This window comes from Chiloscyllium punctatum, chromosome 5 (assembly GCF_047496795.1).
Source record: "Chiloscyllium punctatum isolate Juve2018m chromosome 5, sChiPun1.3, whole genome shotgun sequence".
In the NCBI taxonomy this organism is placed as follows: Eukaryota; Metazoa; Chordata; class Chondrichthyes; order Orectolobiformes; family Hemiscylliidae; genus Chiloscyllium; species Chiloscyllium punctatum.
In genome coordinates this window covers 34,933,936-34,960,494 of record NC_092743.1, presented here as the reverse complement: position 1 = coordinate 34,960,494, position 26,559 = coordinate 34,933,936, and the positions used below count along the sequence as shown (strand labels likewise).

At 41.6% G+C, this 26,559-nt stretch overlaps 1 protein-coding gene across 2 annotated transcripts in view; it reads right to left on the bottom strand.

The window, feature by feature from the left end:
- Nucleotides 1-26,559, bottom strand: part of LOC140476973 (corticotropin-releasing factor receptor 2-like) — a 211,056-nt gene that overhangs the window by 32,577 nt on the left and 151,920 nt on the right. For both annotated transcript variants that reach the window (XM_072570019.1, XM_072570020.1), the window contains 4 exons: nucleotides 25,041-25,158; nucleotides 20,636-20,789; nucleotides 18,215-18,275; nucleotides 13,903-13,975 (listed from right to left, as the gene is read on the bottom strand). In XM_072570019.1, the coding sequence (XP_072426120.1) occupies nucleotides 13,903-13,975; nucleotides 18,215-18,275; nucleotides 20,636-20,789; nucleotides 25,041-25,158 (406 nt within the window). The remainder of the gene's footprint in view (nucleotides 1-13,902; nucleotides 13,976-18,214; nucleotides 18,276-20,635; nucleotides 20,790-25,040; nucleotides 25,159-26,559) is intronic.

Genomic DNA, 26,559 nt, shown 5'->3' with positions numbered 1-26,559 from the left:
AGGCCATTTAAATGGTCATTAAGTAAATATATGGATGAAAATGGAATAGTGTAGGATAGATGGGCTTCAGATTGCTTTCACAGATCGGTGCAACACTGAGGGCCGAATGGTCTGTACTGCGCTGTAATGTTCTAATTTCTGTGTTCTATAAATAGATATTCTCTTGCTTGGGAAGCCCTAATCCTGCAAAGTAAATTACGGCCAGGACTGATTTCAACTTTCCTGGGTGAGGAACAGTAAAATCTAAGCCCAACAATAAAACTTTTAATTCAACCTTAATGACTTTTTAAAATTTGTTCCACTAAATTAGACGGTACCTTTAAACAGCAACTCACAGGATTCAAGAAGAAAAGAAATATTGTGATCCATCTCACTGGCTCCAAAGTTCTATATCTCTATATTGGATTCCATCCAGTATTCCACATTCTCAAAAGTTAATTTTACTAAAATACCACCCAATTTTACATTTTTAAATCTGATATTACTGACCTCCCCAAGCAGTCTGTTGCACACATTTGCCATACATTAAGTAGTGAAGCTTGTTTGTTCAGCTTCACTCTCCTGTGATTATGAGTTTGAACTGAATGACAGCTGCATTTTTAGTCATCTGTCTTTCAGATGGAATTTTAAAACAAAGGCCTCTACGGGTGGCACGGTGGCACAGTGGTTAGCACTGCCGCCTCACAGCGCCTGAGACCCGGGTTCAATTCCCGCCTCAGGCGACTGACTGTGTGGAGTTTGCACGTTCTCCCCGTGTCTGCGTGGGTTTCCTCCGGGTGCTCCGGTTTCCTCCCACAGTCCAAAGATGTGCAGGCCAGGTGAATTGGTCATTCTAAATTGCCCATAGTGTTAGGTAAGGGGTAAATGTAAATGTAGATGTAGATGTAGGGGTATGGGTGGGTTACGCTTCGGCGTGGCGGTGTGGACTTGTTGGGCCGAAGGGCCTGTTTCCACACTGTAAGTAATCTAATCTACTGCCTTTTTTTACGGTGGACCTACAGAAGATCCCATGGTATTATTTAATAAAAAGCAGGAGAATTCTCCCAGTTTCTTGTTTAATATACATCCCAAAGCAACATCACTAAACAACATTCCCATTTATGCTTGCAGGGTGCACAAATGAATCACTGTCTTTGCCCACATTCTAGCAGTGACTATTATTCAAAAGTACCTCAGTACCTGTAAAGCAATATACAACATTCTGAAGTCATCAAATGTAACTCGTCTCTTGCCATTTCTTCCTCCTTTGTGTCACTTCTTAAAATTGATCTCTTTGATTAAACTTCAGGTTACCTGCCTTAATATCTGTTGAAATGATTTGCCAAACTTAATCTGATAATGCTATTGCGTAACACCTTGGGTCATTCTAAGACACTGAAGTTGCTGCATAAGAAAGAAAACAATTGTTTTGACTGTTGGAAAGTTGTTTTTTGACTTTGGAAAATTGTTGTTTTGACTTTTGGAAAGTTATTATTTTGACTTTTGTTATGTTTGAAATGTATTCTAATATTAATGAGCACCAGCGAGAAAAATACAATAAAATTATTAGCAGTGTTAGCTTTTAGGTGAGTTCACTAATTCACAATTTCCCTAAATAATTTTTGCTATTGAATAGTTATAAGGCAAATACATTTTCTGCTAATGTGCTCAGCCCTGTTTTCAGGCATTGCTATCATTATAAAAGCTTTTCAGTTCCAAACTGATTTAGTACCAATTAGTGTCTTTAATGTCAGTGCTGAGTAAATGCAGATGGAGGGAAGACTGGCTTAAATTCATTTTGCAATCGTAATGATTTTCTTGGGGTCGATATGAATTTTTTGCCTTTAACAGTGATTAAGGGTTTAAAACTCAATGACTGAGCCTTGAATGTTCCTTAGTTCTTCAAGAGCATTGCCTAAACAGTGCAACACTGGGAGGGGAAATGTACAAAGTGATCAGTTATTGCACCCCAGCAAGACCAAGAAATTGAAATCTATCATAATTAACTGGCTCAATGTTATTCTTTTCCATATCAAGACAAATCTTTCCAAATGACACAACTTCCACCACTTTGTTCCATTCCACTAACTCAATGCCTTGTAACACTGTCTGATTTACTGCTGTAATAATTCACATGGAAGAACTAGTCAGTATCTTTCTCAAAGGCTCTTTCTCTAATATATATGCAAGTACATTGCTATAAGAATTTGTAAACTAAAAGAGAGGGGAGCTGAATGGTACAATGAATTAGAAATAGCCTTTAATATCTGAGACCATAATTTAAATACAATCTCTGTGTTCTGAAGCACTCCCTTGGCATGTGGAACACATAATCACAGGGGCAGGCTAAGTGCAGCAGCATATTTAAAAATGAAATAGTGGAACTTGAAGAAGCAAAATATTAAGAGGGAAGTATAGGGAAAAGTCATTGGAGTACGTGGTTCAGTAAAACTTACACCAGCGCAGCAATGTGGCAAAGGAAAATCCTAGGGAGTGAACAAAGGGAACAGGAGATAATATTGGGGAACACCTCTAATCGGCATAGAGAGTTATTAAAAGAGATTATCACAAAACAAAGAGCTGTGGATACTGAAGATCTGAAACAAAAACAGAAACTGCGAGAGAAATTCAGCAGATCTGGCAGTATTTGTGGAGAGAAAGCAGAATTAATATCTCAGGTCCAGTGAAGGGTCACTAAACTCAAAACATTAACTTTGCTTTCTCTCCACAGATGCTGCTGGACCTGCTGAGTTTCCCCAGAAATTTCTGTTTTTATTTCAGTAAAAGAGGATTCTATGTCATTATTGAAAATTGCTGGGCTGCATATTTGGTGTCAGACACTTCTGCTTTATTGGACTGCAACCTGGCAATTACTTGGACAATCTGGGGAAGTCACACTAGTTCTCACAAAGGGTGAGATCAAGGTCTTTTGTCTTTGATGTCAGGATCCCAAAGCGAAGCCCAAAGCCCTGCTTGGCAAGTCTGAAATGAATATACTGTAAGGGAATAGGGACACATACTGAAGTTAAAGAAATTCAACTGAAGTAAAATCCCACCTTGTAGACCCTACTGCTCCCTTCGGTTGCACATAGAGCATCTGATCTCCTGCCTTTATCCTGACATGCATTCCAGATCCCAAAGGATAGTGGCTTGACCCATAACTTTGAAATTATGCAGGATGCAGCAAACAAGCTAGAAGCTGGAGAGCCCTTGGGCACATGCTGCAGGAACCTTTCCACTGAGTGATCTAAGCAGGGGGATCTCCAACTTGCTCAAAGGGGTTGCAGTTGGTCCATTAGTTCACATTGAAGGTGATCTGACCTTGTTGGTGGGCAGTAATCCAGAGACTGAGCCTAACGTTTTTCTTTTGTTCTTTTGTTCTTTGGATGTTGGCATCCCAAGATGAGCTAAATTGCACATCCTTCGGTGCATTTGACAGGCTGGTGGTGAGCTGCCTTCTTGAACTACAACTGCAAGCTGTTGGTAGACCCACAAGACTGTTGGGGAGAAAATCCAGGATTTCGACCCAGTGACATCGAAGATATTTTTCTAAGTGATATATTTCGAAGTCAAGCTGGTGAGTTGCTTGGAGGGGAACTTCCATGTGTGGTGGTGTTCCATTGTATCTGCTTGTCTTTCTAGATGACCACGGAGGGTGCTACCTAAGGAGCCATGGTGAATTTCTGCAATGCCCCTTATATATGGTATACACTGCTGCTGCTGCTGTGCATTGGTGATGGAGAGAGTGAATGTGGATACAATGCCAATCAAAGTGGGCTACTTTGTCCTGGATAGTGTCAAGTATCGTGAGTGTTGTTGGAGCTGCACCCATCTAGGCAAGTGTGGAGTATTCCATCATATTCCTGACTTTCGCCTTGTAGGTGGTGGACAGACTTTGCAGAGTCAGCAGGTGAATTTGTCACTGCAGGACTCCTTGCTTCTGATCCACTTTTGAAGCGACTGTATTTATATTGCTAGCTCAGTTCAGTTTCTGGTCAAGCATAACCCCCAAGATGTTGATAGTAGGGAATTCAGAGATGGTGTTCATTGAATGCAAAGGAGCAATAGTCAGATTTTCGTCTTGTTGGAGATGTCATTGCTCAGCACTTGAGTGACACAAGTGTTACTTGATAATTGTCAGCCCAAGTCCGTATAATATTCTATAGTTGTGTCTGGACTGCTTCAGTATCTGAGGAGTCGCAAATGATGCTGACCATTGTGCAATCATTGGTGAACATACATTCCCACTTCTGACCTTATGATGGAGAGAAAGTCATTGATGAAGCTACTAAAGATGTTGGGCTTTGGACACTACCCTGAGGAACTCTTGCAGTCATGCCCTGGAGCTGAGATGATTGATCTCCAATAAGCACAACCATCATCCTTTGCCAGGTAGGAATGACTCCAACCAGCAGAGAGTTTTCCCTCTGATTCCCAGTGACTCCAATTTGCTAGGGCTCCATGATGACGCACTTGGACGGATGCAGTCTTGATGTCAAACTCCATCACTCTCACTTCACCTCTGGAATTCAGCTCTTTTGTCTATGTTTTAAACTAAGGCTGTAATGATGCCAGGAGCTCACTTGTCCTGGCAGAATCCAAGCTGAGCATTATTGCTATGAAAATGTTCGTTGAAAGCACTGTTAGTGACAATTTCTGTCACTTCCCGATAACCGAGAGTAAACTGATGGAGAGTAATTGGTTGGGTTGGATTTTGCCTGCGTTTTGAGTACAGCACATACCTGGACTGCTTTACACATTATCAGGTAGATGCTAATATTGTAATTGTATTGAATAATTAGGATAGGAGTTGGGCAAGTTCTGGAGCACAAGTTTTCAGTATTATTGCTGGAATGTTGTTAGGATCCTCAGCCTTTCTGGCACTCAATGGTTCCAATCATTTCTTTATATCTCAAGCAGTGTATCATAATGGTTGAAGACTGGCATCTGTCTTCATCTCTGGCATTTCTGGGCAAGACTGAAATAGATCACCTATTGGGCACTGCTGGGTGAAGACTGCTGCAAATGCAATGATTTGCTGTGCTCCACTGTCATTGAGGATGAGGAGATTTGTGGATCCTCCTCCTCCAGCATGTTGGTTAATTAATCACCATCATTCACAGTTAGATGTGGCAGACCAGCAGAACTTAGACCTGATCTGTTGGCTGTGGAATGGTTTAGCTCTGTCTAACACTTGCTTCTTAGCATGCAAATAGTCTTTTTTTGTTTTGGCATATCAACAGGTTGACACCTTGACTTTAGGTGGTGCTGCTGCTCCCTGGCTGCCCTCCTGCTCTCTTCATTAAATGCTCTGTGAATAGAATTGTATGTGTCCAAATCCCTGCATTACAACTGGTGGAATCTGAATTAGGTAAATAAATCTGGAATATAAATCCAGTCTCATTATTAGCGACCACAAAACTATCATTGATTGTTGTAAAAACTGATTGTGTTTATTAAAATGTCCTATAGAGAAGGAAGGTAAAAACAATGACTGCAGATGCTGGAAACCAGATTCTGGATTAGTGGTGCTGGAAGAGCACAGCAGTTCAGGCAGCATCCAAGGAACTTTGAAATCGACATTTCGGGCAAAAGCCCTTCATCTGGAATAAAGGCAATGAGCCTGAAGCGTGGAGAGATAAGTTAGAGGAGGGTGGGGGTGGGGAGAAAGTAGCATAGAGTACAATGGGTGAGTGGGGGAGGGGATGAAGGTGATAGGTCACGGAGGAGAGGGTGGATTGGATAGGTGGAAAAGGAGATAGGCAGGTATGACAAGTCCGGACAAGTCATGGGGACAGTGCTGAGCTGGAAGTTAAGAACTAGGGTGAGGTGGGGGAAGGGGAAATGAGGAAACTGTTGAAGTCCACACTGATGCCCTGGGGTTGAAGCATTCCGAGGCGGAAGATGAGGCGTTCTTCCTCCAGGCGTCTGGTGGTGAGGGAGCGGTAGTGAAGGAGGCCCAGGACCTCCATGTCTTCGGCAGAGTGGGAGGGGGAGTTGAAATGTTGGGCCATGGGGGGGTGTGGTTGATTGGTGCGGGTGTCCCGAGATGTTCCCTAAAGCGCTCTGCTAGGAGGTGCCCAGTCTCCCCAATGTAGAGGAGACCGCATCGGGAGCAATGGATACAATAAATGATATTAGTGGATATGCAAGTAAAACTTTGATGGATGTGGAAGGCTCCTTTAGGGCCTTGGATAGAGGTGGGGGAGGAGGTGTGGGCGCAGGTTTTACAGTTCCTGCGGTGGCAGGGGAAAGTGCCAGGATGGGAGGATGGGTTACAGGGGGGCGTGGACCTGACCAGGTAGACATGGAGGGAACGGTCTTTGCAGAAGGCGGAAAGGGGTGGGGAGGGAAATACATCCTTGATGGTGGGGTCTGTTTGGAGGTGGCAGAAATGTCGGCGGATTATTTGGTTTATGCGAAGGTTGGTAGGGTGGAAGGTGAGCACCAGGGGCGTTCTGTCCTTGTTACGGTTGGAGGGGTGGGGTCTGAGGGTGGAGGTGGGGGTCATCTTGTCTACATCCCACCACCAGGGATATATTTCCCTCCCCACTCCTTTCCGCCTGCCGCAAAAACCGTTCCCTCCATGTCTACCTGGTCAGGTCCACGCTCCCAAACAACCCACCCTCCCATCCTGGCACTTTCTCCTGCCACCGCAGGAACTGTAAAACCTGTGCCCACACCTCCTCCCTCACCTCTATCCAAGGCCCTAAAGGAGCCTTCCACATCCATGAAAGTTTTACTTGCACATCCACTAATATCATTTATTGTATCCGTTGCTCCCGATGCGGTCTCCTCTACATTGGGGAGACTGGGATCCTCCTAGCACAGTGCTTTAGGGAACATCTCCGGGACACCCGCACCAATCAACCACACCACCCCGTGGCCCAACATTTCAACTCCCCCTCCCACTCTGCCGTGGACATGGAGGTCCTGGGCCTCCTTCACTGCCGCTCCCTCACCACCAGACACCTGGAGGAAGAACACCTCATCTTCCGCCTTAGAACACTTCAACTCCAGGGCATCAATGTGGACTTCAACAGTTTCCTCATTTCCCCTTCCCCCACCTCACCCTAGTTCTAAACTTCCAGCTCAGCACTGTCCCCATGACTTGTCCGGACTTGTCCTACCTGCAAATCTCCTTTTCCACCTATAGAGAAGGAAATCTACCATGCTTAACTGATCTGGTCTATGTGTGAGTCGAGACCCAAAGCAATGTGGTGGCCTCTTAACTGAAAGACTCTAGCAAACCACTCAGTTCAAGGGAATTAGGGATCAACAATAAATACTGGTCTTGCCAGTGATGCCCATAATTGGTGAAAGAATTAAGAAACCCATGTGTCACAGTAGGAATGAAAGGGAGCTGTGTAACCCTTGTCACGAAACACCCATCTGTTTTGGAGTCCAGAAGATGGTGACATTTGCTAGTTCCCGCAAGAAAAAACAAAAACAAGGCGTTGTTAGGACATTCACCATTCAATTAGATGAATTTCTCATTTTGTCACAGTAAGACAGATAGCCCTTGTGGTGGGTGAATCACTCAATGTTAATAAGGAGAACATACATGTCTGCCTTGAAGCATCAGGACGCCTGCAGTCCTGGAGAATCACCACGTCTTTTTATCTTGGTCTTCAATGCACACTGAAATGAAAATGAAGTCTTCCCTCCTCCTGTACTGTGTCTCTGTCAAGTCCTAGCTTTTTCTGAGGGCAGTGGATTGTGAATTTGCTAATATCTCCTGGAAGCATCCAGTTCTGAAGAACAAAAAGGTGAGAGTGATCTTCATAACCAATAGGAAGGCGGTCCTTGTCCAGATTTCAGCTTCTTGTTTCTCAGAAAGGGATTGACACAATTCTGTCACAACTTAATTAGTGAAACAAAGGCTTCTGGAGCACTGCTCCACATCAATCCCAAAGTAGGTTTCTGCTTCTTGAAGACTTCCTTGGGGTACAGTCTTCTAAGGAGAGCCTGCTTCCTATTTCTGCCACACAGTTGTTCTCACCTCTGCCTAGTCATCGATATGTCCTGCTTATATTGTAAAGTATGTGGCACTGCAACCACCTATGCCATGCAGTGCAAATTTTCTGTATATGGACGGTCAGTAGAAACTTATAAAAATTGAGACACTAAGGAATTTCTTTCCCCAGAGAGTACTGAATGTCTGGAATTTTCTAACCCAGAGAGTTGTGGAGACTAGAGCACTAAAGAGGAGGTAGATAGATTTTTTTGAAGTATCAGGGAATTGAAGGCTATGAGGAACTGGCACTAAAAATGAGTTGCAGCCTGGAAAACATCAGCCATGATCTTGTTGAAAGGTAGGGCAAGCTTGCAGGGTTGAATGGTCTACTCCTGCTCCTATTTCGTATCTTCAAACACTTCCACTACTTTGGAATTCCACACAGTGCTTCTACTAACTTTGCCTCAGCACATTAAAATCAGAAGTATCTCAGCTAGAGCTTGTTGAGTGGCTGTTTAAATAGCTCTGGTGCCAGTGGCTTCTTGAATCCTCATATCTGTTACTTCAGGAGTGAACAGGAAAGTTTTGACAGTGAAGTAGGACATGGCACGGGGCTCGGTAACACTCGGCACATAGACACACAAGATGGCCGCCAGACCACAATATGGAGAGAGACAGCAGAGCAAACACAGATACGGCCTGGGGCTACCAGGATGCCAGCACAATGTACTCACAACCTAGTTGATTAGTTTAAGGCGGGTGGGGGAGAGAATACATATGAGTAGCATATACTGCCCACCGAAGTGTCTGGGTCCAGCCAACACCTTTGATTGAAATGCTAACTGTTTGATACAGACCCAATACAAAGTGCTAATAGCCAGGGCTACAGTAATCATCCTTCTCAGGAAAAGCGATAAGCAACCATTACTACAGTAATGGACTTCTGTGCAGACACTGAAATTGACAATGTCTGCGCTAAAACTGACAATGATGTGGTGAAATTAACAAAGGCTGCGCTGGAACTGACAATGACTGCAATGAAACTATCAACGATTCTGCAATGTTTACAATACACAAACTATGTTACGAAGACATTACCTCATCACTGACCTATTGTATCACAAAATGTATAAAAGTATCTTGACATGTGCTCCGCGTTGAGAGAAGAATGGCAGCTGACCACCATGCTGTTGGTGTCTTTCTCTCCCAAAATCCGGTATTTCCTTGTACAATGAACTTTGTCATTGAACCCTGACTCTGACTCGGAGGCTGGTGATTTTTCCCACAACAATTACACGTGAACTGCCCAATTTCGATCTCTTGACATTGTGACGACATGATCATGCACGCCTTGTGACATTGGGCACACAGAAACATAGAAAATAGGAGGAGCAGGCCATTTAGCCCTTCAAGCCCATTCTGTTATTCAATATGATCATGGCTGATCATTCAACGCATTACCCTATTCCCGCTTTCTCCCACTACCCTTTGATCACTTTAGCGCTAAGAACTATATTTAATTTCTTCTTGAAAACATTCAATGCGTTGGCCTCAACCACCTTCTGTGACAAAGAATTCCACGGCTCACCATTCTCTGCTGAAGAAATTTCTAATTGTCTCAGTCCTAACTGGCCTATTTCCTATCCTTAGATTGCAATGCCTGGTTCTGGACTGTCTAAATTGGGAATATCCTTCCTGTGTTTACCTTGACTAGTCCTGTTAGAATTGTTTAGGTCTCTGTGTGATCACCCCTCCTCATTTTTTTAAACTACAGTGACTATAATCCTAACTGATCCAATCTCACTTCATACATGCTGGAGATTTGACACCATATTCTACTCGACTCAACTCCTGCTTTTTAAGTTGTGCAGGAAGTACACTATGATACCGCTCACACTATAAGTGCGCAAGTTTTGTATTTAAATCGACACACGAAATTAGAATTTTGTGTCTAATAGTTTTCTGTTAAATAGATTTCCTGTTTAGAATGTAATATGCAGTGCTTAGATCAATCTGTTTTTTTCCAATAAACAGCTGTCCCTTCTACATAACAATTAAGGTTTTCCATTCTATCACCCTTCTGCTTGTGTGTGAACATCAGCACCAATCAAGAGACGTGAATGCCTCTTGCAAACTTACTGACAGCAGTAGGTTTAAAAGCTGGGATGACAGATAGGTCACGCTGTATGAGACATACTCTGTGCCCAGCTGCCAGATTCTGTATCTGCAGAACAGGGTGATGAGGCTTTTCCTTGATAGGCAATTACTGGTTATGGAGACGACAAGATAGATCGTGACAGCAGTTACAATGACATAGATATATATGAAGGCATGATTAACGGCTGCATGGTAATAACGATATGCTCTGCTTCAAATGGTGCTGCATGAAAATGGCTTTGCCATGGTGACCAGCGTTCAGAAAGACGTGTCACCATTCATAATACAATACCATTACGCCTGGTCACAGCTATGGGATATACTTCACATTGTTTGGACTGATCTTTACCTTCCGCTGTTAACATATACCAAGCGTTGACACTAAATGCTTCCTTTTTGATCATTTTCTCTTCTGTTTAAGGCCTTGTCCCTTTACGTCCTGTCAAAGGATTTTAAGTGTAATAGGATCTTCCACCTTTTCATTCAGAATATTTGTCTCCTTATAATCCCCTTTCACTGACCGATCCACTGAACCAAAGTGACAACTTGCATTTACTTAGCACCTAATGCATAGTAAAATGTCCCAAAAGAGACATCAGTAAGACATTTAGAAAAAGAAACTGTGAATAGGAGGGTGGTCAACAGCGTGGTCAAAAAAAAAGGATTTTAGAGTATCTTAATGGAGTGGCGAGGTGCAAAGGAAGCATTTAAATTTACGACTTTGGGATAGGATACAGATAGCAGAGACTCAGAATGACAGATCGTTATAGCATAGAAGGAGACCAGTTGACCTTGGTGTCGAAATGAGCATCATTCTTCATACCAATCTCTTGCTTTCCCCCCATTATTGCATGTTATTTTTATCCAAATAATCACCCAATGCCCTTTTGAAGGCATCAGTTGAACCTCCCTCCACCACACTTCAGGGCAGTACTTTCCATTTCCTAAGTACCTGCTGAGTGAAAAAAGTTTTCCTCCTTTCACTCCTGCTTCTTCTGCAGGTCACTTCAAATCCATGCCCTCTTATTCTTGTTCCTTTTATGAGCAGGAACAGCATCTCCCTGTTTACTCTATCCAGCTACACGCGGATTCGAAAAACTCTATCAGATCTCCTCTTAGCCTCCTTCTCTCCAAAACTTTCCAATTTATCCTTATAACTGAAGTTCCTTATCCCTGGAACCATTCTTGTAAGTCATTTCTGCACTCTTTCCAATGTATTCCCATCCTATCATGTGATGCCCAGTGGTGGGGTCAAACATGTCTACTTGAGCTAAGATACATAGAGCAGAGAGGGTGGGCATTTGATAAGGTGTGCAGTTGAATCTGGAGGTGACAAAGGCATGGATAACATTTTTGTCCGCAAATGGTTTGACACAAGGGTAGAGGCAGGAAATGGGTGAACGCACTCTTTGCGATATAGAAAAAAGGAGGTGAAAGCTCCGAATTGTGAATCAATTAGGATGTTGAGATAGTGATCAGTTTGGTTGAGCTTGGACAGTGATGGGGACAATGATGGATCTGATGGAAAAGTTATGGCATGCCATTTTAGCTAGAAACTGAAATAAAGATCATTTCACTCTTTTCAACATTTGCCAGTTGCTTAGCTATTGCCTCAGGCTCAGAATCATGCGCTGAATTTGACCTTGAGCTGGGTTTATCTCCAGGACAATAACTGCAGGCTCTACCTTTGTTCCACCACCTATTTACAGAGGCTGGTTCATGGCAGAGGTATGTGTGTGTCCAGTATTCTAGGACTCCTGCTGTGTTCAGATCGGAATGCAGGGTCGTTGTGTTCAGTGGGAGGCAGGGGACCTGGGACAAGAGCAACATTGGGGCCCATGGTTTCTTCCCTGGCTCTGCTTATTTCTGCCTCTCCAATGACTGCTGAATCATTTCTGAATGCCCGTGTCACTTTAACTTGACAAATACAATACGAGCACACACAAATCATCAATTAACTGAGCTCAACTAAAACTCTGCTGCCCATAACATATCCACTTACAACAAAATTTTCTTCTCATATTTACTTTCTTATCTTATTTGTCTTTTCCTTTTACGAATGTGCAGCTTATATGTACTTCGGGAATAGAGTCGTGGAGTCATAGAGATGTACAGCACAGAAACAGACCCTTTGGTCCAACTCATCCATGCCGATCAGATATCCCAACCCAATCTAGTCCCACCTGCCAGCACCCGGCCCATATCCCTTCAAACCCTCCCAATTCATTTACCCATCCAAATGCAGCTTAAAAGTTGCAATTGGACCAGCCTCCTCCACTTCCTCTGGCAGCTCATTCCATACACGTACCACCCTCTGCGTGAAAAAGTTGCCCCTTAGGTCTCTTTTATATCTTTCCCCTCTTACCCTAAACCTAAGCCCTCTAGTTCTGGACTCCCCGATCCCAAGGAAAAGACTTTGTCTATTTACCCTATCCATGCCCTTCATAATTTTGTAAACTTCTATAAGGTTACCCCTCAGCCTCCAACGCTCCAGGGAAAACAGCCCCAGCCTGTTCAGCCTCTCCTTATAGCTCAAATCTACCAACCCCGGTAACATCCTTGTAAATCTTTTCTGAACCCTTTCAAGTTTCACAACATCTTTCAGATAGGAAGGAGACCAGGATTGCCAGCAATATTCCAACAGTGGCCTAACCAATGACCTGTATAGCCGCAACATGACCTCCCACCTCCTGTACTCAATACTCTGACCAATAAAGAAAAGCATACCAAACACCTCCTTCACTATCCTCTCTACCTGCAACTCCACTTTCAAGGAGCACTCCAAGGTTTTTTTGTTCAGCAACACTCCCTAGGACCAATACGTTCTGCTAAGATTTGCTTTCTCAAAATGCAGCACCTCACATTTATCTGAATTAAACTCCATCTGCCACTTCTCAGCCCATTGGCCCATCTGATCAAGATCCCATTGTAATCTGAGGTAACCTTCTTCGCTGTCCACTACACCTCCAATTTTGGTGTCATCAGGAAACTTACTAACTATACCTCCTATACTCACATCCAAATCATTTATATAAATGATGAAAAGTAGTGGACCCAGCACTGATCCTTGTGGCACTGCACTGGTCACAGGCCTCCAGTCTCAAAAACAATCCTCCACCACCACCCACTGTCTTCAGCTTTAAGCCAGTTCTGTATCCAACTGGCTATAGATTTGCTTGATGAGTAATTACCAAATTCCATCTAGTTTACCTTCTATCATTTTGTGTGATACACTGCTAATGGATTTCTTAACTGACTGTAGTAATCAATCTCCATCAGTTCTCTTACAGACCCAGACACAATAGGAAGAAAACTCCACTGTGGATAGCATTGGGAAACATGGGTCCAAAGTCAACTGGTCCTTTAAAACTTGCTACATTTTCCACACATCACATCTAAAATTGTTTCCTGTCTGCAACTTGTTTTATGAATTATCTCAATAAGCCGTACAACAGAACATAAGTAGGCTATATTTTCACTGGCTCACAATCTTTGAGAGATGTAATGCATTGATATGGAAAATGAGGTCCAGGTGTCAAAAGTGAAAGGGCTCTATTTCACGACTATAATTTTTTCATCTTGGTGAGCACAGAGTTGCAGAAAAGAAATGCATCCAGAAAAGCATTATGACATGTTAATAATAAATGTAGTGAACAAGTAATCACAGGGCCAATTTTAGGAAATTGCAGCCCGACTGCGTCACAAATGTAAGTGGAGCAAAGGCACTATTTCCCCCATGTCCATCAAGTGAGGCTCCTATACAGTAGCATAATTCCAGCATATCTGCACTAATGTATTTACACACTTACCAGCAGTACGAGTATCACTGGCCCCTGATAGACATAGTCCATATATTTCCCTGGTACTTTTCCAAACCAGCATCTGCAAACATCAAGATTCATATCAATTGCCACTGGCTTTCTTCCAATATAATCACTGCATTGGCAGTCTGAGTTATTCAGATGATTTACAAGTAGCAATTTTAAAATAAAATGACACAAAGCCACAGACAATGACAAAGAATAAGGAGCATTAATCATTTCCTGCACTATAACTTATATAACTACCTTAATGTCCCCACGTACTTTAATTTACAGAAGTGGGACTTTCTGGAAGTACTTTGTCAATGCAGTGAAAACACATCCAATATAACCCCTTTGTCTTGCAATCACAATAACTGGTTACAAAATGCAGATTTTAGACTTAATTGCAGCTAAACATATGCAGAGCTCACTAGTAACATAATTGGTCAATGCACTCCCTGTTTTAGAACTGAGTTTGCAGGTTCCCAGTCTCTGCGGTTAGATAATGCAAGAGTCTACATTAGAGTGGTGCTGGAAAAGCACAGCAGGTCAGGCAGCATCTAAGGACCTGCTGTGCTTTTCCAGCACCACTCTAATCTAGACTCTGATCTCCAGCATCTGCAGTCCTCACTTTTGCCTTTTAGAGAATGCAAGTCAGGGCAGTAGTTAGGATACAATGGCTGACTCAAGAGCACTTAGCTTGAGTCGAGTAGAAGTCAGCAAGGAACCCTGCTCATAATTCCTGTTAGAAAGTCAATGTGATTTTCAGAAGGCTTTTGATAAACTCCCCCACAGGAGGCCAGTTAGAAAACAAAATAAAGGTGTGGTTTGGGAGATAACATATTGGCGTAGTTTAATGATTGGCTAACAGATAGAAAACTGAGAGTAGGAATAAAAGGACAATTCTTGCACTGGCAGAGAGTGTCTAGTTGGCTCCTGCAAGGGATTAAGTGGCTGGGCCCCAGCTGTTCACAATAGATATCAATGATATGGAGGTGGGGTCCAAAGGAATGTTTTTAAATTTGCAGATGATACAAGTTAAATGAGAACATGTGTTGTGAAGAAGTTGTGACACAGCTTCAGGAGGTTTTGGACAGCCTTAGTGAATAGGCAAGAACATGGTGATTGGCACATAATGTGGAAAAATATGAGGTTATTCACATTGGTAGGAGGACAGATGTGTGAAATATTTCTTAAAAGGCAAAAGGTTGGAAAGTGTAGGTTTACAAAGCAAACCTGTTGTAAGTAACTGAGGATTTACATGCAGATGCAGCAAGTCATGGGAAGGCTAATGGAATGTTAGCCTTTATTGAAAGAAGATTGGAATACAAGAAAGGTGAAGTCTTGCTTCAGTTGTACCAGAGCTTGGTTAGAGTACACCTGGAGTAATGTGGACAGTTTTGGTCTCCTTATCTCAGGGAACATTTTAATACTATAGAAGAGATCTAATGCAGGTTCCTCAGACTGGTTCCTGGGATAGTAGTACTGTCTTATGAAGTGAAATTGAACAGACTAGGCCTGTGTTCTCTGGAGTTTTGAAGAATAAGAGATTATTGCAGTGAAGCTTATACAATACTTAAAGGGGTAGACAAGCTAGATGCAGGCAAAATATTTCCACTGTCTAGAGAGTCTACAACTACGTGGTACACAATTTAAAAATAAGGAGAACGTCATTTAGGTCCAACATAAGGAGAATTTATTTTTGCTCAGACGGTTATGAACATTTGGAATTCTCTACCACAGAAGGCTGTGGAAAATGTAAGAAGTGTTTGATTATGTTTAAGGCAGAGATAGATAGATTTCTGAATACTAGTGACGTACAGGGTTATGGGGATGGGGTGAGTATAGGCATTTAAGTGCAGTTATGTGCAATCAGCAATCATATTAATTGATGGGATAGGCTTGAGGGGCTGAATGGCATACTTCAATTCCTATGTTCCTATGTGTGCATACTGGGGAGAGATTAGGAACAGGAATTGTAACGATGAATACCATTGTCATTTAAACCGATATTATTGTCTAGATTCACACTCAAAGATTCAGAGGTTGGCTGTGACACTAGAATGAGAGGTGCCAATTGCAAGGAAATTGTAAAAGAGAGAGGAAAGCTATTACTTCAAGATTATACAGTTAGCAAATGAACAGTTGCATTTAAGGAAATGGCTGTGTTGCAGAGAATGAGCCAGTTGTTTTATCTTGTAGATATTAAAATGCCAATATTCAAAGGCAGCAATAATTTAAACTGTGAGAAAACATTGATGATTAGTTGACAAGTTGACTCTGTTTGGCAGAGACATTGCCAAGGAAAATATACTAGGGAATGACTGAACCAAATTGGTTTAATTATAGCATTTGGAACTACTTCCTTCTCCTGCAGAGGACATGTCCCTGCTGCTTGTACATAAAAGATAAAAATCAAAGTTTTCATAGTCCTACTCTTTCATTGGAGAGATAACTGATGGTGGCTTAATGTGAGGGTCACCATGCCTCAGGCAAGGGGCAAGTTTGAGAAGGAGGAGCCTTCACGGTAACCTCAATGAGTTGGGAAATTGAACCCACACCTGTCCTCTGTATTACAAACCAACTGTCCAGCCAATTGAGCTAACTAACCCCCTTCCTGAATATATTCAGCTTTCAGCAAGTGAAAATGAGCCAAATTGCAAACCCAACAGATCATTTTAATTTGGTTCCTCATGTAATTCTTAGCACACTCAGCACTGACCAATGCCAATCACTTCTGCCATCAGGTATTATGTTGCTAGTTCTGTACATCAGTACTCTTCCTATTACAAACTGTTGAAAAGACATAAGTGGAACAGTTCAATAACTGGCAGATCCTATCCTTGTCCATTCTGAAATGTGAAGGTGCATATGTGCAAATTTAAGTACAACTATATATGTAGTGCAGGCTCGAAGGGCAGAATGGCCCACTCCTGCACCTATTGTCTATTGTCTATTGTAAGTAAATATGAGTGCCCATGTATGCCCCGGGTCAGTTTCCCGTTCAAAGAGAAATCATCTCGTCAAAAGGCAAACAGTAAGAAAATGAAAGAACATGTGGGTAGCAGTGAAGCTGGAATTTCAACAGTTTAGCTGTTTTCAAAAGGACAAAGGCACATTTTGCAAACAACACTGACATCAACTGCCATGGTAGCAGAGGCAGCACTAAGTTATAAGATCATGAAGAACTTAAGGTTGTGTTTGATGATCTCAGTCAACGTGCACAGCTGTATGACACTCAAGACACCAACCAGATCAACATGACGCTGTTCTTTGTGGGAGGAAGATTTTATGCACCAGCACAGATTTTGATTCTTCATTGTCTTCAGAATGCAATGAGACTGAATAATTTCAGTGTGAACAGCCAGTACCAGACTATGCAAGCTTTATTACATTCTAAGAGAAAAGCTTTCTACATAACAGATGGGATTTTCCACCTCAGTGCTCTTTGTATAGAGTGGGAGTTCATGTCAGGGAAATGGATAGCGTCAACTCAATGATTTCCTCGTTATTGATTTTAATGGTCAGAATACTTACACACAGTGGGAAGCATCTTGTACATCTGAACACTCACCAATCAATATGCTTTAAATACTGACACTCAGAAACATCCTGTTATTAAGAACACACATCAAGAACATCCCATAAAGACTGACAATTAACAAGGAACGTCCTGTAAATTCTGGCACTCCATCAGGAAGATCTTCAAAATTCTGGCAGTCACTGACAGCCACCCTTTAAACACCGACACTTACTCAGGAACATCCTTAAACTACTGACACTCAGTCAGGAACATCCTGTAAATACTGACATTCACTCAGTAACTTCCTATAAACACTGCCATTCAGTCAGGAATATCCTGTAAATACTGACACTCAAACAAGGAATGACGTGTAAATACTGACATGTATTATACTGACCACAATAAGGGAATCTAAGACCTGTGTCCTCACTAACCCCACAGACTTAGCACTACCTTCAGAGCAAAACATGCAGCAGCAATTACAAAAAATACCTCGCTGTCTCACTTCGTTCTGTTTGAGAAACATTTCAAATTGTTTCTGACCCTTTGTTTCTTACTTCTGGATTTTTTTTCTATATTAAAGGAATCATATCAATAGATTTATGGTTGCTATAGCTGCCTATTTCTTTGGCTGCATGGTCACTTCAGCCGTTGAGTACTCATTTTAAGATACTGAATGAAATACATGCATTTTATGAAGGGAGGAAGTTTCTTTCTTTAATGCTTTTCTCACCTTAAAAGAAGCTAAAAATATAAAACTCGCAAATTCAAATGACATCTTAATGCTTTACTTACTGTTCATTTTCATAATATAATTTGCCTATGGCCCAGGCGACAATGATAGGACAGGGTATACCTGTGGACGAACAAATACTTTTGTCAGTCTTAATCAATGAATACAATTTTAAAAAAAAGACCTTAGCTATAGATTGATACTGTACGTCAATAATATGCAGAGCCCTGCGACAATCAGAAATTAAGCTGCTTTACACAACGCTTGACATGAAAGTGTTACAGTGCTTAAGTGTGAGAAATACATAAAGTACGAATTCAACTACAAACATTTTCAGGTCAGGTGGAGGGGGTGTTGGTGGGTGGTGGGTGGTGGTGGTGAGTGTGTGTGAACTCATATTAGATGAGCTGCTCTGAACTGTGCTTCCTAGATACCAACTTCTTCCCTCTCCCTGGCAACAGACTGCTGCTGTTTCTGCTACCTAATTCTTTGACTGTGCTTTTGATCTCTTTCCTTCAGTCATTTAGCTGTTATTTCAAGATATTGGACGTCAAGGATGTATTCCACGAAGCTATGGAGTTTTCTTTCTTCTATGCCTTTCTCACCTTAATGAATGTCCCAAGTACAGTGGAGAATATAAAACTCATATATTCACTTGATACCTTAACATTATGCATTTTTATAATATAATTCATCCAGGCTATAATGACAGGACATAACACACTGGGGGAAGAACCACAGGACAGTTTTGTGTTGCTAAGTTGAAAAGTGGGCAAGTTATGTGGAAGGAAACCTTCTTCAGAAAACCCACCAGATCCTCTGGCAGTCAGGCAATACCAAGTTCCACCCAGCAGAGTTTGCCATCACCATGGTGGAGGCTGTGATTGCTGCTTGGATACCATTGCTTCTCAACCCTACTCCCAATTCACAGGTGGTGGATCAGAGGCAAGAACGATGTATGTTGTTTGGAAATGGGGAGCGAGGTTAGGAAACCCACTCCCTAAGGTTGAGCTCCTTGGTTGGGGAGAAATAGCACAGTTTGAGGATCTGCACCTCTCCCTTTATAATTCATTCATAGGATGTGGGCATCACTGACTGGGCCAACAATTATTAATTATTCCCAATCACCCAGAGAGTTGGTGAGATTTAACCACATTGTTGCGATTTTGTAGTCACATGTAGGCAAGACCAGGTAAGGATTAGTGAAACATAGTGAATCAAATGAGTTTTTCCAATAATCAACAATTTGATGTTCATCATTAGATTCTTAAGTCCAGACTTGTTATTGATATCAAATTCCACCATCTGTCATGGTAGGATTCAAACCCAGGTTCTCAGGACATTATTTAGGCCCTGAATGAATAGTCTGGAGATAACACCATTTGGTCATCACCTTCCCTTATTGCTCCCTGCAAACTGACAGGCCACTGGACTGGTATCATTTGGGTAGCCAGCTCTCTCTTGTCCCAATTGGAGCTGAAGTATGCTGCCCATTTGGAATGAAGCCCTTAAGTGGTTGTTCACTGACCTCTAAAGGGCCTTAGTAGGCCAACGCGTGGGGAAGATCAACCAATAGCCTTCCTTCCCAGAACTTCATTTCTCATATCGTGGGTACAGGACAGATGTCTCCCCAGTACCAACTGCCCATTTCTCAGGTCGAGAAAACTCTGCAATTAGTCTAATACTCGATCTTGTGATCAGCGTCCAACCATGTATTGGTACCTTCTTCAAATCTACCATTTTCCACCTCTGTAACATTGTCCTGGGCATTCTGATAGGCAGATAGTCATTGGATCAGACTGGAATTGATTGTTAGGATCCTGTGGAATCCTGGATGCAGCTGACTCCATGGGAAATTGAAAATTCTGATTGGAAATTGCCCAGTGTCCAGAATGCTCTGAAATAATCCACTCATATCAGAGAATTCAGAGGCTTCAACTTCCATTCAATTAGTAGTTTCCCAGGAAATGTTAGACATTCAAAAATTGGTGTAACTGTCACAACCCTCCATAATACTTGTGCTTTTCTAATCTGGCCTTTCCAATTACAAGGACTGCAGCAGTTCAAGAAGGTTGCTCTCTATCACATTCCCCTGGGTGATGAAAGTTGAACAATAAGCACTGGCATAGTCAATGATACCCACATCCCATGAGCATTTTAATAATTTAAAAAAATAAGTTGCACCAGTCGAAGTGACCAGCTCTTTAACAAGGCTCCTGGCTATGAAATCCCCTTCTTATAACTCTTCACTTCTCTATTTCACTTCTCTCCTTTAAGATATATCTTTAGAAGCTACTTCCTTGACCAGGGGGTTTGATCATCTGACCCAACCTAATTACTGCCTTGATTGCATGCTTTGTTTCGTAATGTTCCTGCAAAGTTCTTTGGGACTTCTATTATTACACAATGTTAAAGCTGTTGGTGACTTAGCTGTTTTTCAGTGATGGTTGCTTTAACAAAAAGACAAAAAGCTCCTCACTTACACCATCCAATGAACAGGAATATCCATTTGCGCAGTTTGTCTGTAGAGTAGGTCATCACTATAGCTGTGTGGAGATAGCACCCTTCGACAAACATCCAGAAGAAATTAGTCACCACGAAGTAGTTGAAGATAGTTGTGATAAGACGGCACCAGGGCTGAAAAAGAAGATTAACTCTGCAGTTAAATGTGTTACGTTTACATTTAAAAAAGACTGTTGATGGCAGGTATATGTTGCAAGGGTTTACTTTCATCAAGGAAGCTCACTTAGCTGAACTGAGAATTGAAGAGTCAGGATAGAGGTTGGCATACTCAGTTTGCTGATCTCCCAGCAATCCTGAAAGTTGAGTATTTAACTTCTCATCCTGTGCTCCAACCTGTACTCTTGTCATAAGAGGTGCATCTAGTACTAGTCACCACTGAGGCATTCTATAAGATGTATCCCTTTCACCTTCTCTCCACCCCTATTCCAAGCCTGGATATATTCTTGAGTCTGCTGCTGAAAGCTTTAGGACACCTTCTCAACCTTTAGCTAGTCACCAGCTAGCTCGATGGTTTGTCCATTGACTATGGTGGTGGGGTGGTGGGGAGTGAGGGGCGTTCAGCCTAGACATTAGCTGGCCATTCTACCATAGGTATTATTATGGCTGAACCCACACTACAAAACTAAGGATTGAGCCTGAGATCTCCTGGCTTACACGAATTATGCTTCACTAGGCAGTTCAATTATCTAGTAAACTGTAAGAGAAGTTTTGGAATTTATTCCAAGTCACTCTGCAGGGATATTATTAGAAAAGGAAGGATGCTCTTTGGGAGTGGTCCAGGGACACTTTTGTAGGCAAGGTGCACTTTGAGAGCAGCAAGATGCCCTTTGGAAGATGCAAGGTGCCATTTGGAAGAGGTCAAGTGGCCTCCTTGTATTGTTAAAAGTAGACATTTTTGTAGGTAAAAGATAAATAATCTAATTTGAACTGTTGAGTTCATTAGAACTGTCACTGTCAATGGAACTGTAAAGCTATCTAAATCTCCTGCCTTATTACGAAAACAGGCAAATGTGATATGGTCAATTAAATTCCAAGCAGTTTTTGAGAAACTGAAGAAATTCTAATAAGTAAAGTATTGGTCACCCCTGAGTTCACATTTGCAAATAATGCTAATAACTTGGTAAATACAGCCTTGTTGCAAGGTGATGAATCGTGAAAAGAGAAGCCACTTTCCTAAGAAATTAAACTTGCGTAAAAAATCAGAAAAGCAACAGAACGGGAAACTTGGGATTATTATTAGCTTTCCAATAGTTTGACGTCTATATCCATCATGTTTACCAAGAAACACTAACATATACTGGTCATAATCTGCTGGCTTTTGCGGCAAAACTAGGACTCAATTTGTAAGATATTCTCTGGAACTTATCGATTCAACTATTCTTTACTTTTTTTCTTCCATCAAAACTTTTTTTTTCTGACTTAAATCTACTTATCTTCTGTGGAGAGATCGAGCCAGCGCAGGGGACAGTGAGAGGGTCAGGGTGGGGGGAAAGCGAGAGACCAAGCCCAGCATGGTTAAGCATTTAAGAAGGACTGTAATGTTGAACTTTTAACTAAATTTCTTTATTTTCTACTAAGATTTTGTACCCAAGTACCTTTGTAATTAAGATGGTGCCAGGAATGGCAACATTTCACACTTTTCACTGTACATCTGTACCCATGTACTTGAGTACACGTCACAATAAATTATAATTCAATGCAAAATTTGTCCATGTTACTGGAAAAGGTAATGTAATAGCTGACTAATTATTAAAATTAATTTTGCACTGAAATAGTTTAACAAATGGGTGGCAAATAACAAGAAACTGCTTAAATACTGTACAAGGATTGGATGAGAGTGAACAACTATATATTTGTGTGGTATTGTATGTGTCATGTGAAATTGGTGATGAAACACATCTTAAAAGGGTGTTTCATTTTTGTTAAGGGTGGAGGCATGTAAGGGACTATGCATTCTTTTTTGGACTACAAGCTGAAGTGGAAGTTGAGCTGCTGCAGTTGGAAAAACAGGAAAATGTTGCTACTTGAAAATCAAATGTTGCATATTGTTATGCTGTGGAATATAATGTTACTTTTTGTTAGCAAAAAATAATCTTTCCAGTGAAGCAAATTGTGTTTGGCAACACCGTTATGATTTGTTAAGCTGTAAAATATATTTTTTTTAAAAAAGCTATAATTGCAGCTGAAAAAGCAGCAGAAAGTAAAAACATCTGCAGCCTACAAATCACATCTCTCTCTCTCTCTCTCTTCCTGTAAGAATTAAGACAGAAAATCCAGCGAGCTTTAAAGAAGGAACTCATTCAACATACGAAAACAAAGTTTACCTGATAAACCATTGAATCAAAACAGTCAGCATTACCATATAGACAACAACACCTTACCTTTGCAAACATTATAAAGAACTGTTACAGAAAAGTGGCTTTCCACATTATGGTCTGAACTTTTGATCCTGGGAATTTGGTTGTTTGTGTCTTGTTCATTATGTCCTTTGGGGAAGGAAATCTGCCACCCTTACATGATCTGTCCTATATATGACTCTAGACCCACAGCAGTGTGATTGACTCTTAACTACCTTCTAGACAAACAGGGGTGGGCAACAAATCCTGGTCTAGCCAACAACTCTCATCCCAGTTAGGAATAAAAAAAAATTATTTTCTCACATAGAGTCATAGAGATGTACAGCACGGAAACAGACCCTTCAGTCCAACTCGTCCATGCCGACCAGATATCCCAACCCAATCTAGTCCCACCTGCCAGCACCCGGCCCATATCCCTCCAAACCCTTCCTATTCATATACCCATCCAAATGCCTTTTAAATGTTGCAATTGTACTAGTCTCCACCTCTTCTTCTGGCAGCTCATTCCATACACGTACCACCTTCTATGTGAAAAGGTTGCCCATTAAGTCTCTTTTATACCTTTTACCTCTCACCCTAAACCTATGCCCTTTAGTTCTGGACTCCCTGACCCCAGGGAAAAGACTTTGTCTATGATCCTATCCGTGCTCCTCATAATTTTATAAACCTCTATAAGGTCACCCCTCAGCCTCCGACGCTCCAGGGAAAACACCCCAGCCTATTCAGCCTCTCCCTATAGCTCAAATCCTTCAACCTAGCAACATCCTTGTAAATCTTTTCTGAACCCTTTCAAGTTTCACAACATCTTTCCGATAGGAAGGAGACCAGAATTGCATGCAATATTTCAACAGTGGCCTAACCAATGACCGGTACAGCTGCAACATGACCTCCCAACTCCTGTACTCAATACTCTGTCAAATAAAGGAAATCATACCAAACACCTTCTTCACTATCCTATCCACCTGCGACTCCACTTTCAAAGAGCTATGAACCTGCACTCCAAGGTCTCTTTGTTCAGCAACACTCCTGAGGACCTTACCATTAAGTGTATAAGCCCTGCTAAGATTTGCTTTCCCAAAATGCAGCACCTCACATTTATCTAAATTAAACTCCACCTGTCACTTCTCAACCCATTAGCCCATCTGATCAAGATCCCATTGTAATCTGAGGTAACCTTCTTCGTTGTCCACTACACCTCCAATTTTGGTGTCATCAGGAAACTTACTAACTATACCTCCTATACTCACATCCAAATCATTTATATAAATGATGAAAAGTAGCGGACCCAGCACCAGCCCTTGTGGCACTCCACTGGTCATAGGCCTCCAGTCTGAAAAACAACTCTCCACCAACACCCTCTGTCTTCCCCCTTTGAGCCAGTTCTGTCTCCAAATGGCTAGTTCTCCCTGTATTCCACAAGATCTAACCTTGCTCATCAGTCTCCCATGGGGAACCTTGTCAAACACCTTACTGAAGTCCATATAGATCACATCTACCATGCTGTATATGTTTTGTTGTAATACTGTATATGTTAAATCATTGTGTTTTATTGGTCTCAATTGTGACTGAGGGGGTGTGTTCATGAAATTTGAAGCGGTGTAGTGTAAGTTGTATAAATTAGAAATCCTTTCTTTCGCTTCTCTTGTTAAAGTGTCTGACAATAAATAGCGTCATTTCTATTATTTCTGAAAGAACGTGATGTGATTTGTTTTTGTCCTGGTAAATTGGTCATTTTGGTCATCTCATCTTTTTTTTTTGTATATTTTAGGATGACCTATGGAGCAGTGGAACATGATTCTCAGCACACAGTTCCCACTTAAGTCATGACACTAACTCAATGAAACACTGTGTCACACCTACTGATGACTCCCTCTGCATTCAGTGAATTCAGAACAGAATAATGATGGAACGTACATGTGTCTTCTGGTTGGCCAAGTCCAGTCTCACATTAGTCAGGCACTCACAAACATGAGCCAATGACCGCCTGAATTTTACTGTGATAGTCTACCTCATTGTTCTCGTGTATCTGGTGGTCGATCATTTGCAACAGGAACCACATGATATTCCTCAGTATGAACGTGGTTATCAAGTTCCAATGAATAATATTCCGAAGGCATCTGATGCTTCTGTCAAAGACAACATAAAGAAAGACACAACAATTAAAATTGTGCTATGTTTTATCAAACACAGGGTATAGAGGTGAGGTACATTTATTGAAATACACAGTTTATGACTGCTCACTAGGCTGTGGTTCTTGTTCCTTCCAATGGGAGGCGTTAACTTTGAATTCCTCTATCATCTCCTCTTAACCTTCTGTTTTTGAAGAAAACAGTCCCAAGGTTCAAAAATATTTCTATGTAAGTGAGAATCTGCACACTTGGAGCCAGCTTAAGAGCTAGGGAGAAGGCAGTGAGTAGAACTGGATGAATTGCTCCTTTAGATCACCCGCATTGTCACAGCTGGGTAAATAGTCACCTTTTGTGTTATAATTTTTCTCTGATCCTATGAATGAAGGTGACACTGGATAAATATGACAGAGAAAGGAATAGAAGGATATGTTTTGGGGTGAGATTAAGTGAGCATGGGAGGAGACTGGTGAGGTATATAGACATTGGCATTGGTTGGATGGGCCAAAGGAACTGGTACTGTGCTGTACATTCTCTGTAATGAAACACTAACAAGATGCAGCTATTAAAACAAATTTACACAGAAGGTATGAACTGCTTAATACATTATCTGTGGTTTAGGGTGTAGGTTTGCTCGCTGAGCTGTAGGTGGATATCAAACCTACAGCTCAGCGAGCAAAGCTACACCCTAAATCTCAACCTAAGCTACAAACCTTCACAAACCTTGCAATTATCTGTGGCATCTTTGTGTCAAGACAGGTACTATCTTGTCTTGGTTGTAGGCAGGTTTCTGGGTTATGTGAGGTGTATGCAAGTGTTGTGGAATATAACTGCATTTTAAATTAATGGATGAGGGTCAATATGAGAGAAGAAGCCACCTTGATTAGTTTGTGAGATATAGATATTGAAAATTACATTTCTATGCCCAGATGCATCATAACTATATTGTACCACCTCAGTCTCTCTCATATGAAATAATAATAGAAAATTCTGGAAATACTTATTGCATGAATATGCCTAGCTTATGACATTGCATAAGCTGTTGTTTATGGTGAGGTTTGCTACACCACTGTCTTTGAGTATAGGAAACTACAAGGCTTGCTTGGTGCAGAGGGCCAGAAGAAAACCTGTTCTTGGTCTAACTAGAAGCATCTTGTAGTAAATAAAATATTAAGACAATAAGATATAGGAGCAGAAGGAGGCCATTCCACCCACTGAAGATAGCTTTGCTATTCACTGAGATCCAGGCTGATCTGATCATCTTCAACTCTGCTCCTCTCTTTTTCCATAACCCTTGGTTCCCTAACTGATTGAAAATCTGTCTTAGTCTTGAATATACTTAAAAACCCAGCCTTAATAACCCTTAGTAGCAAACAGATTCACTGAAGAAATTTCTTTTCA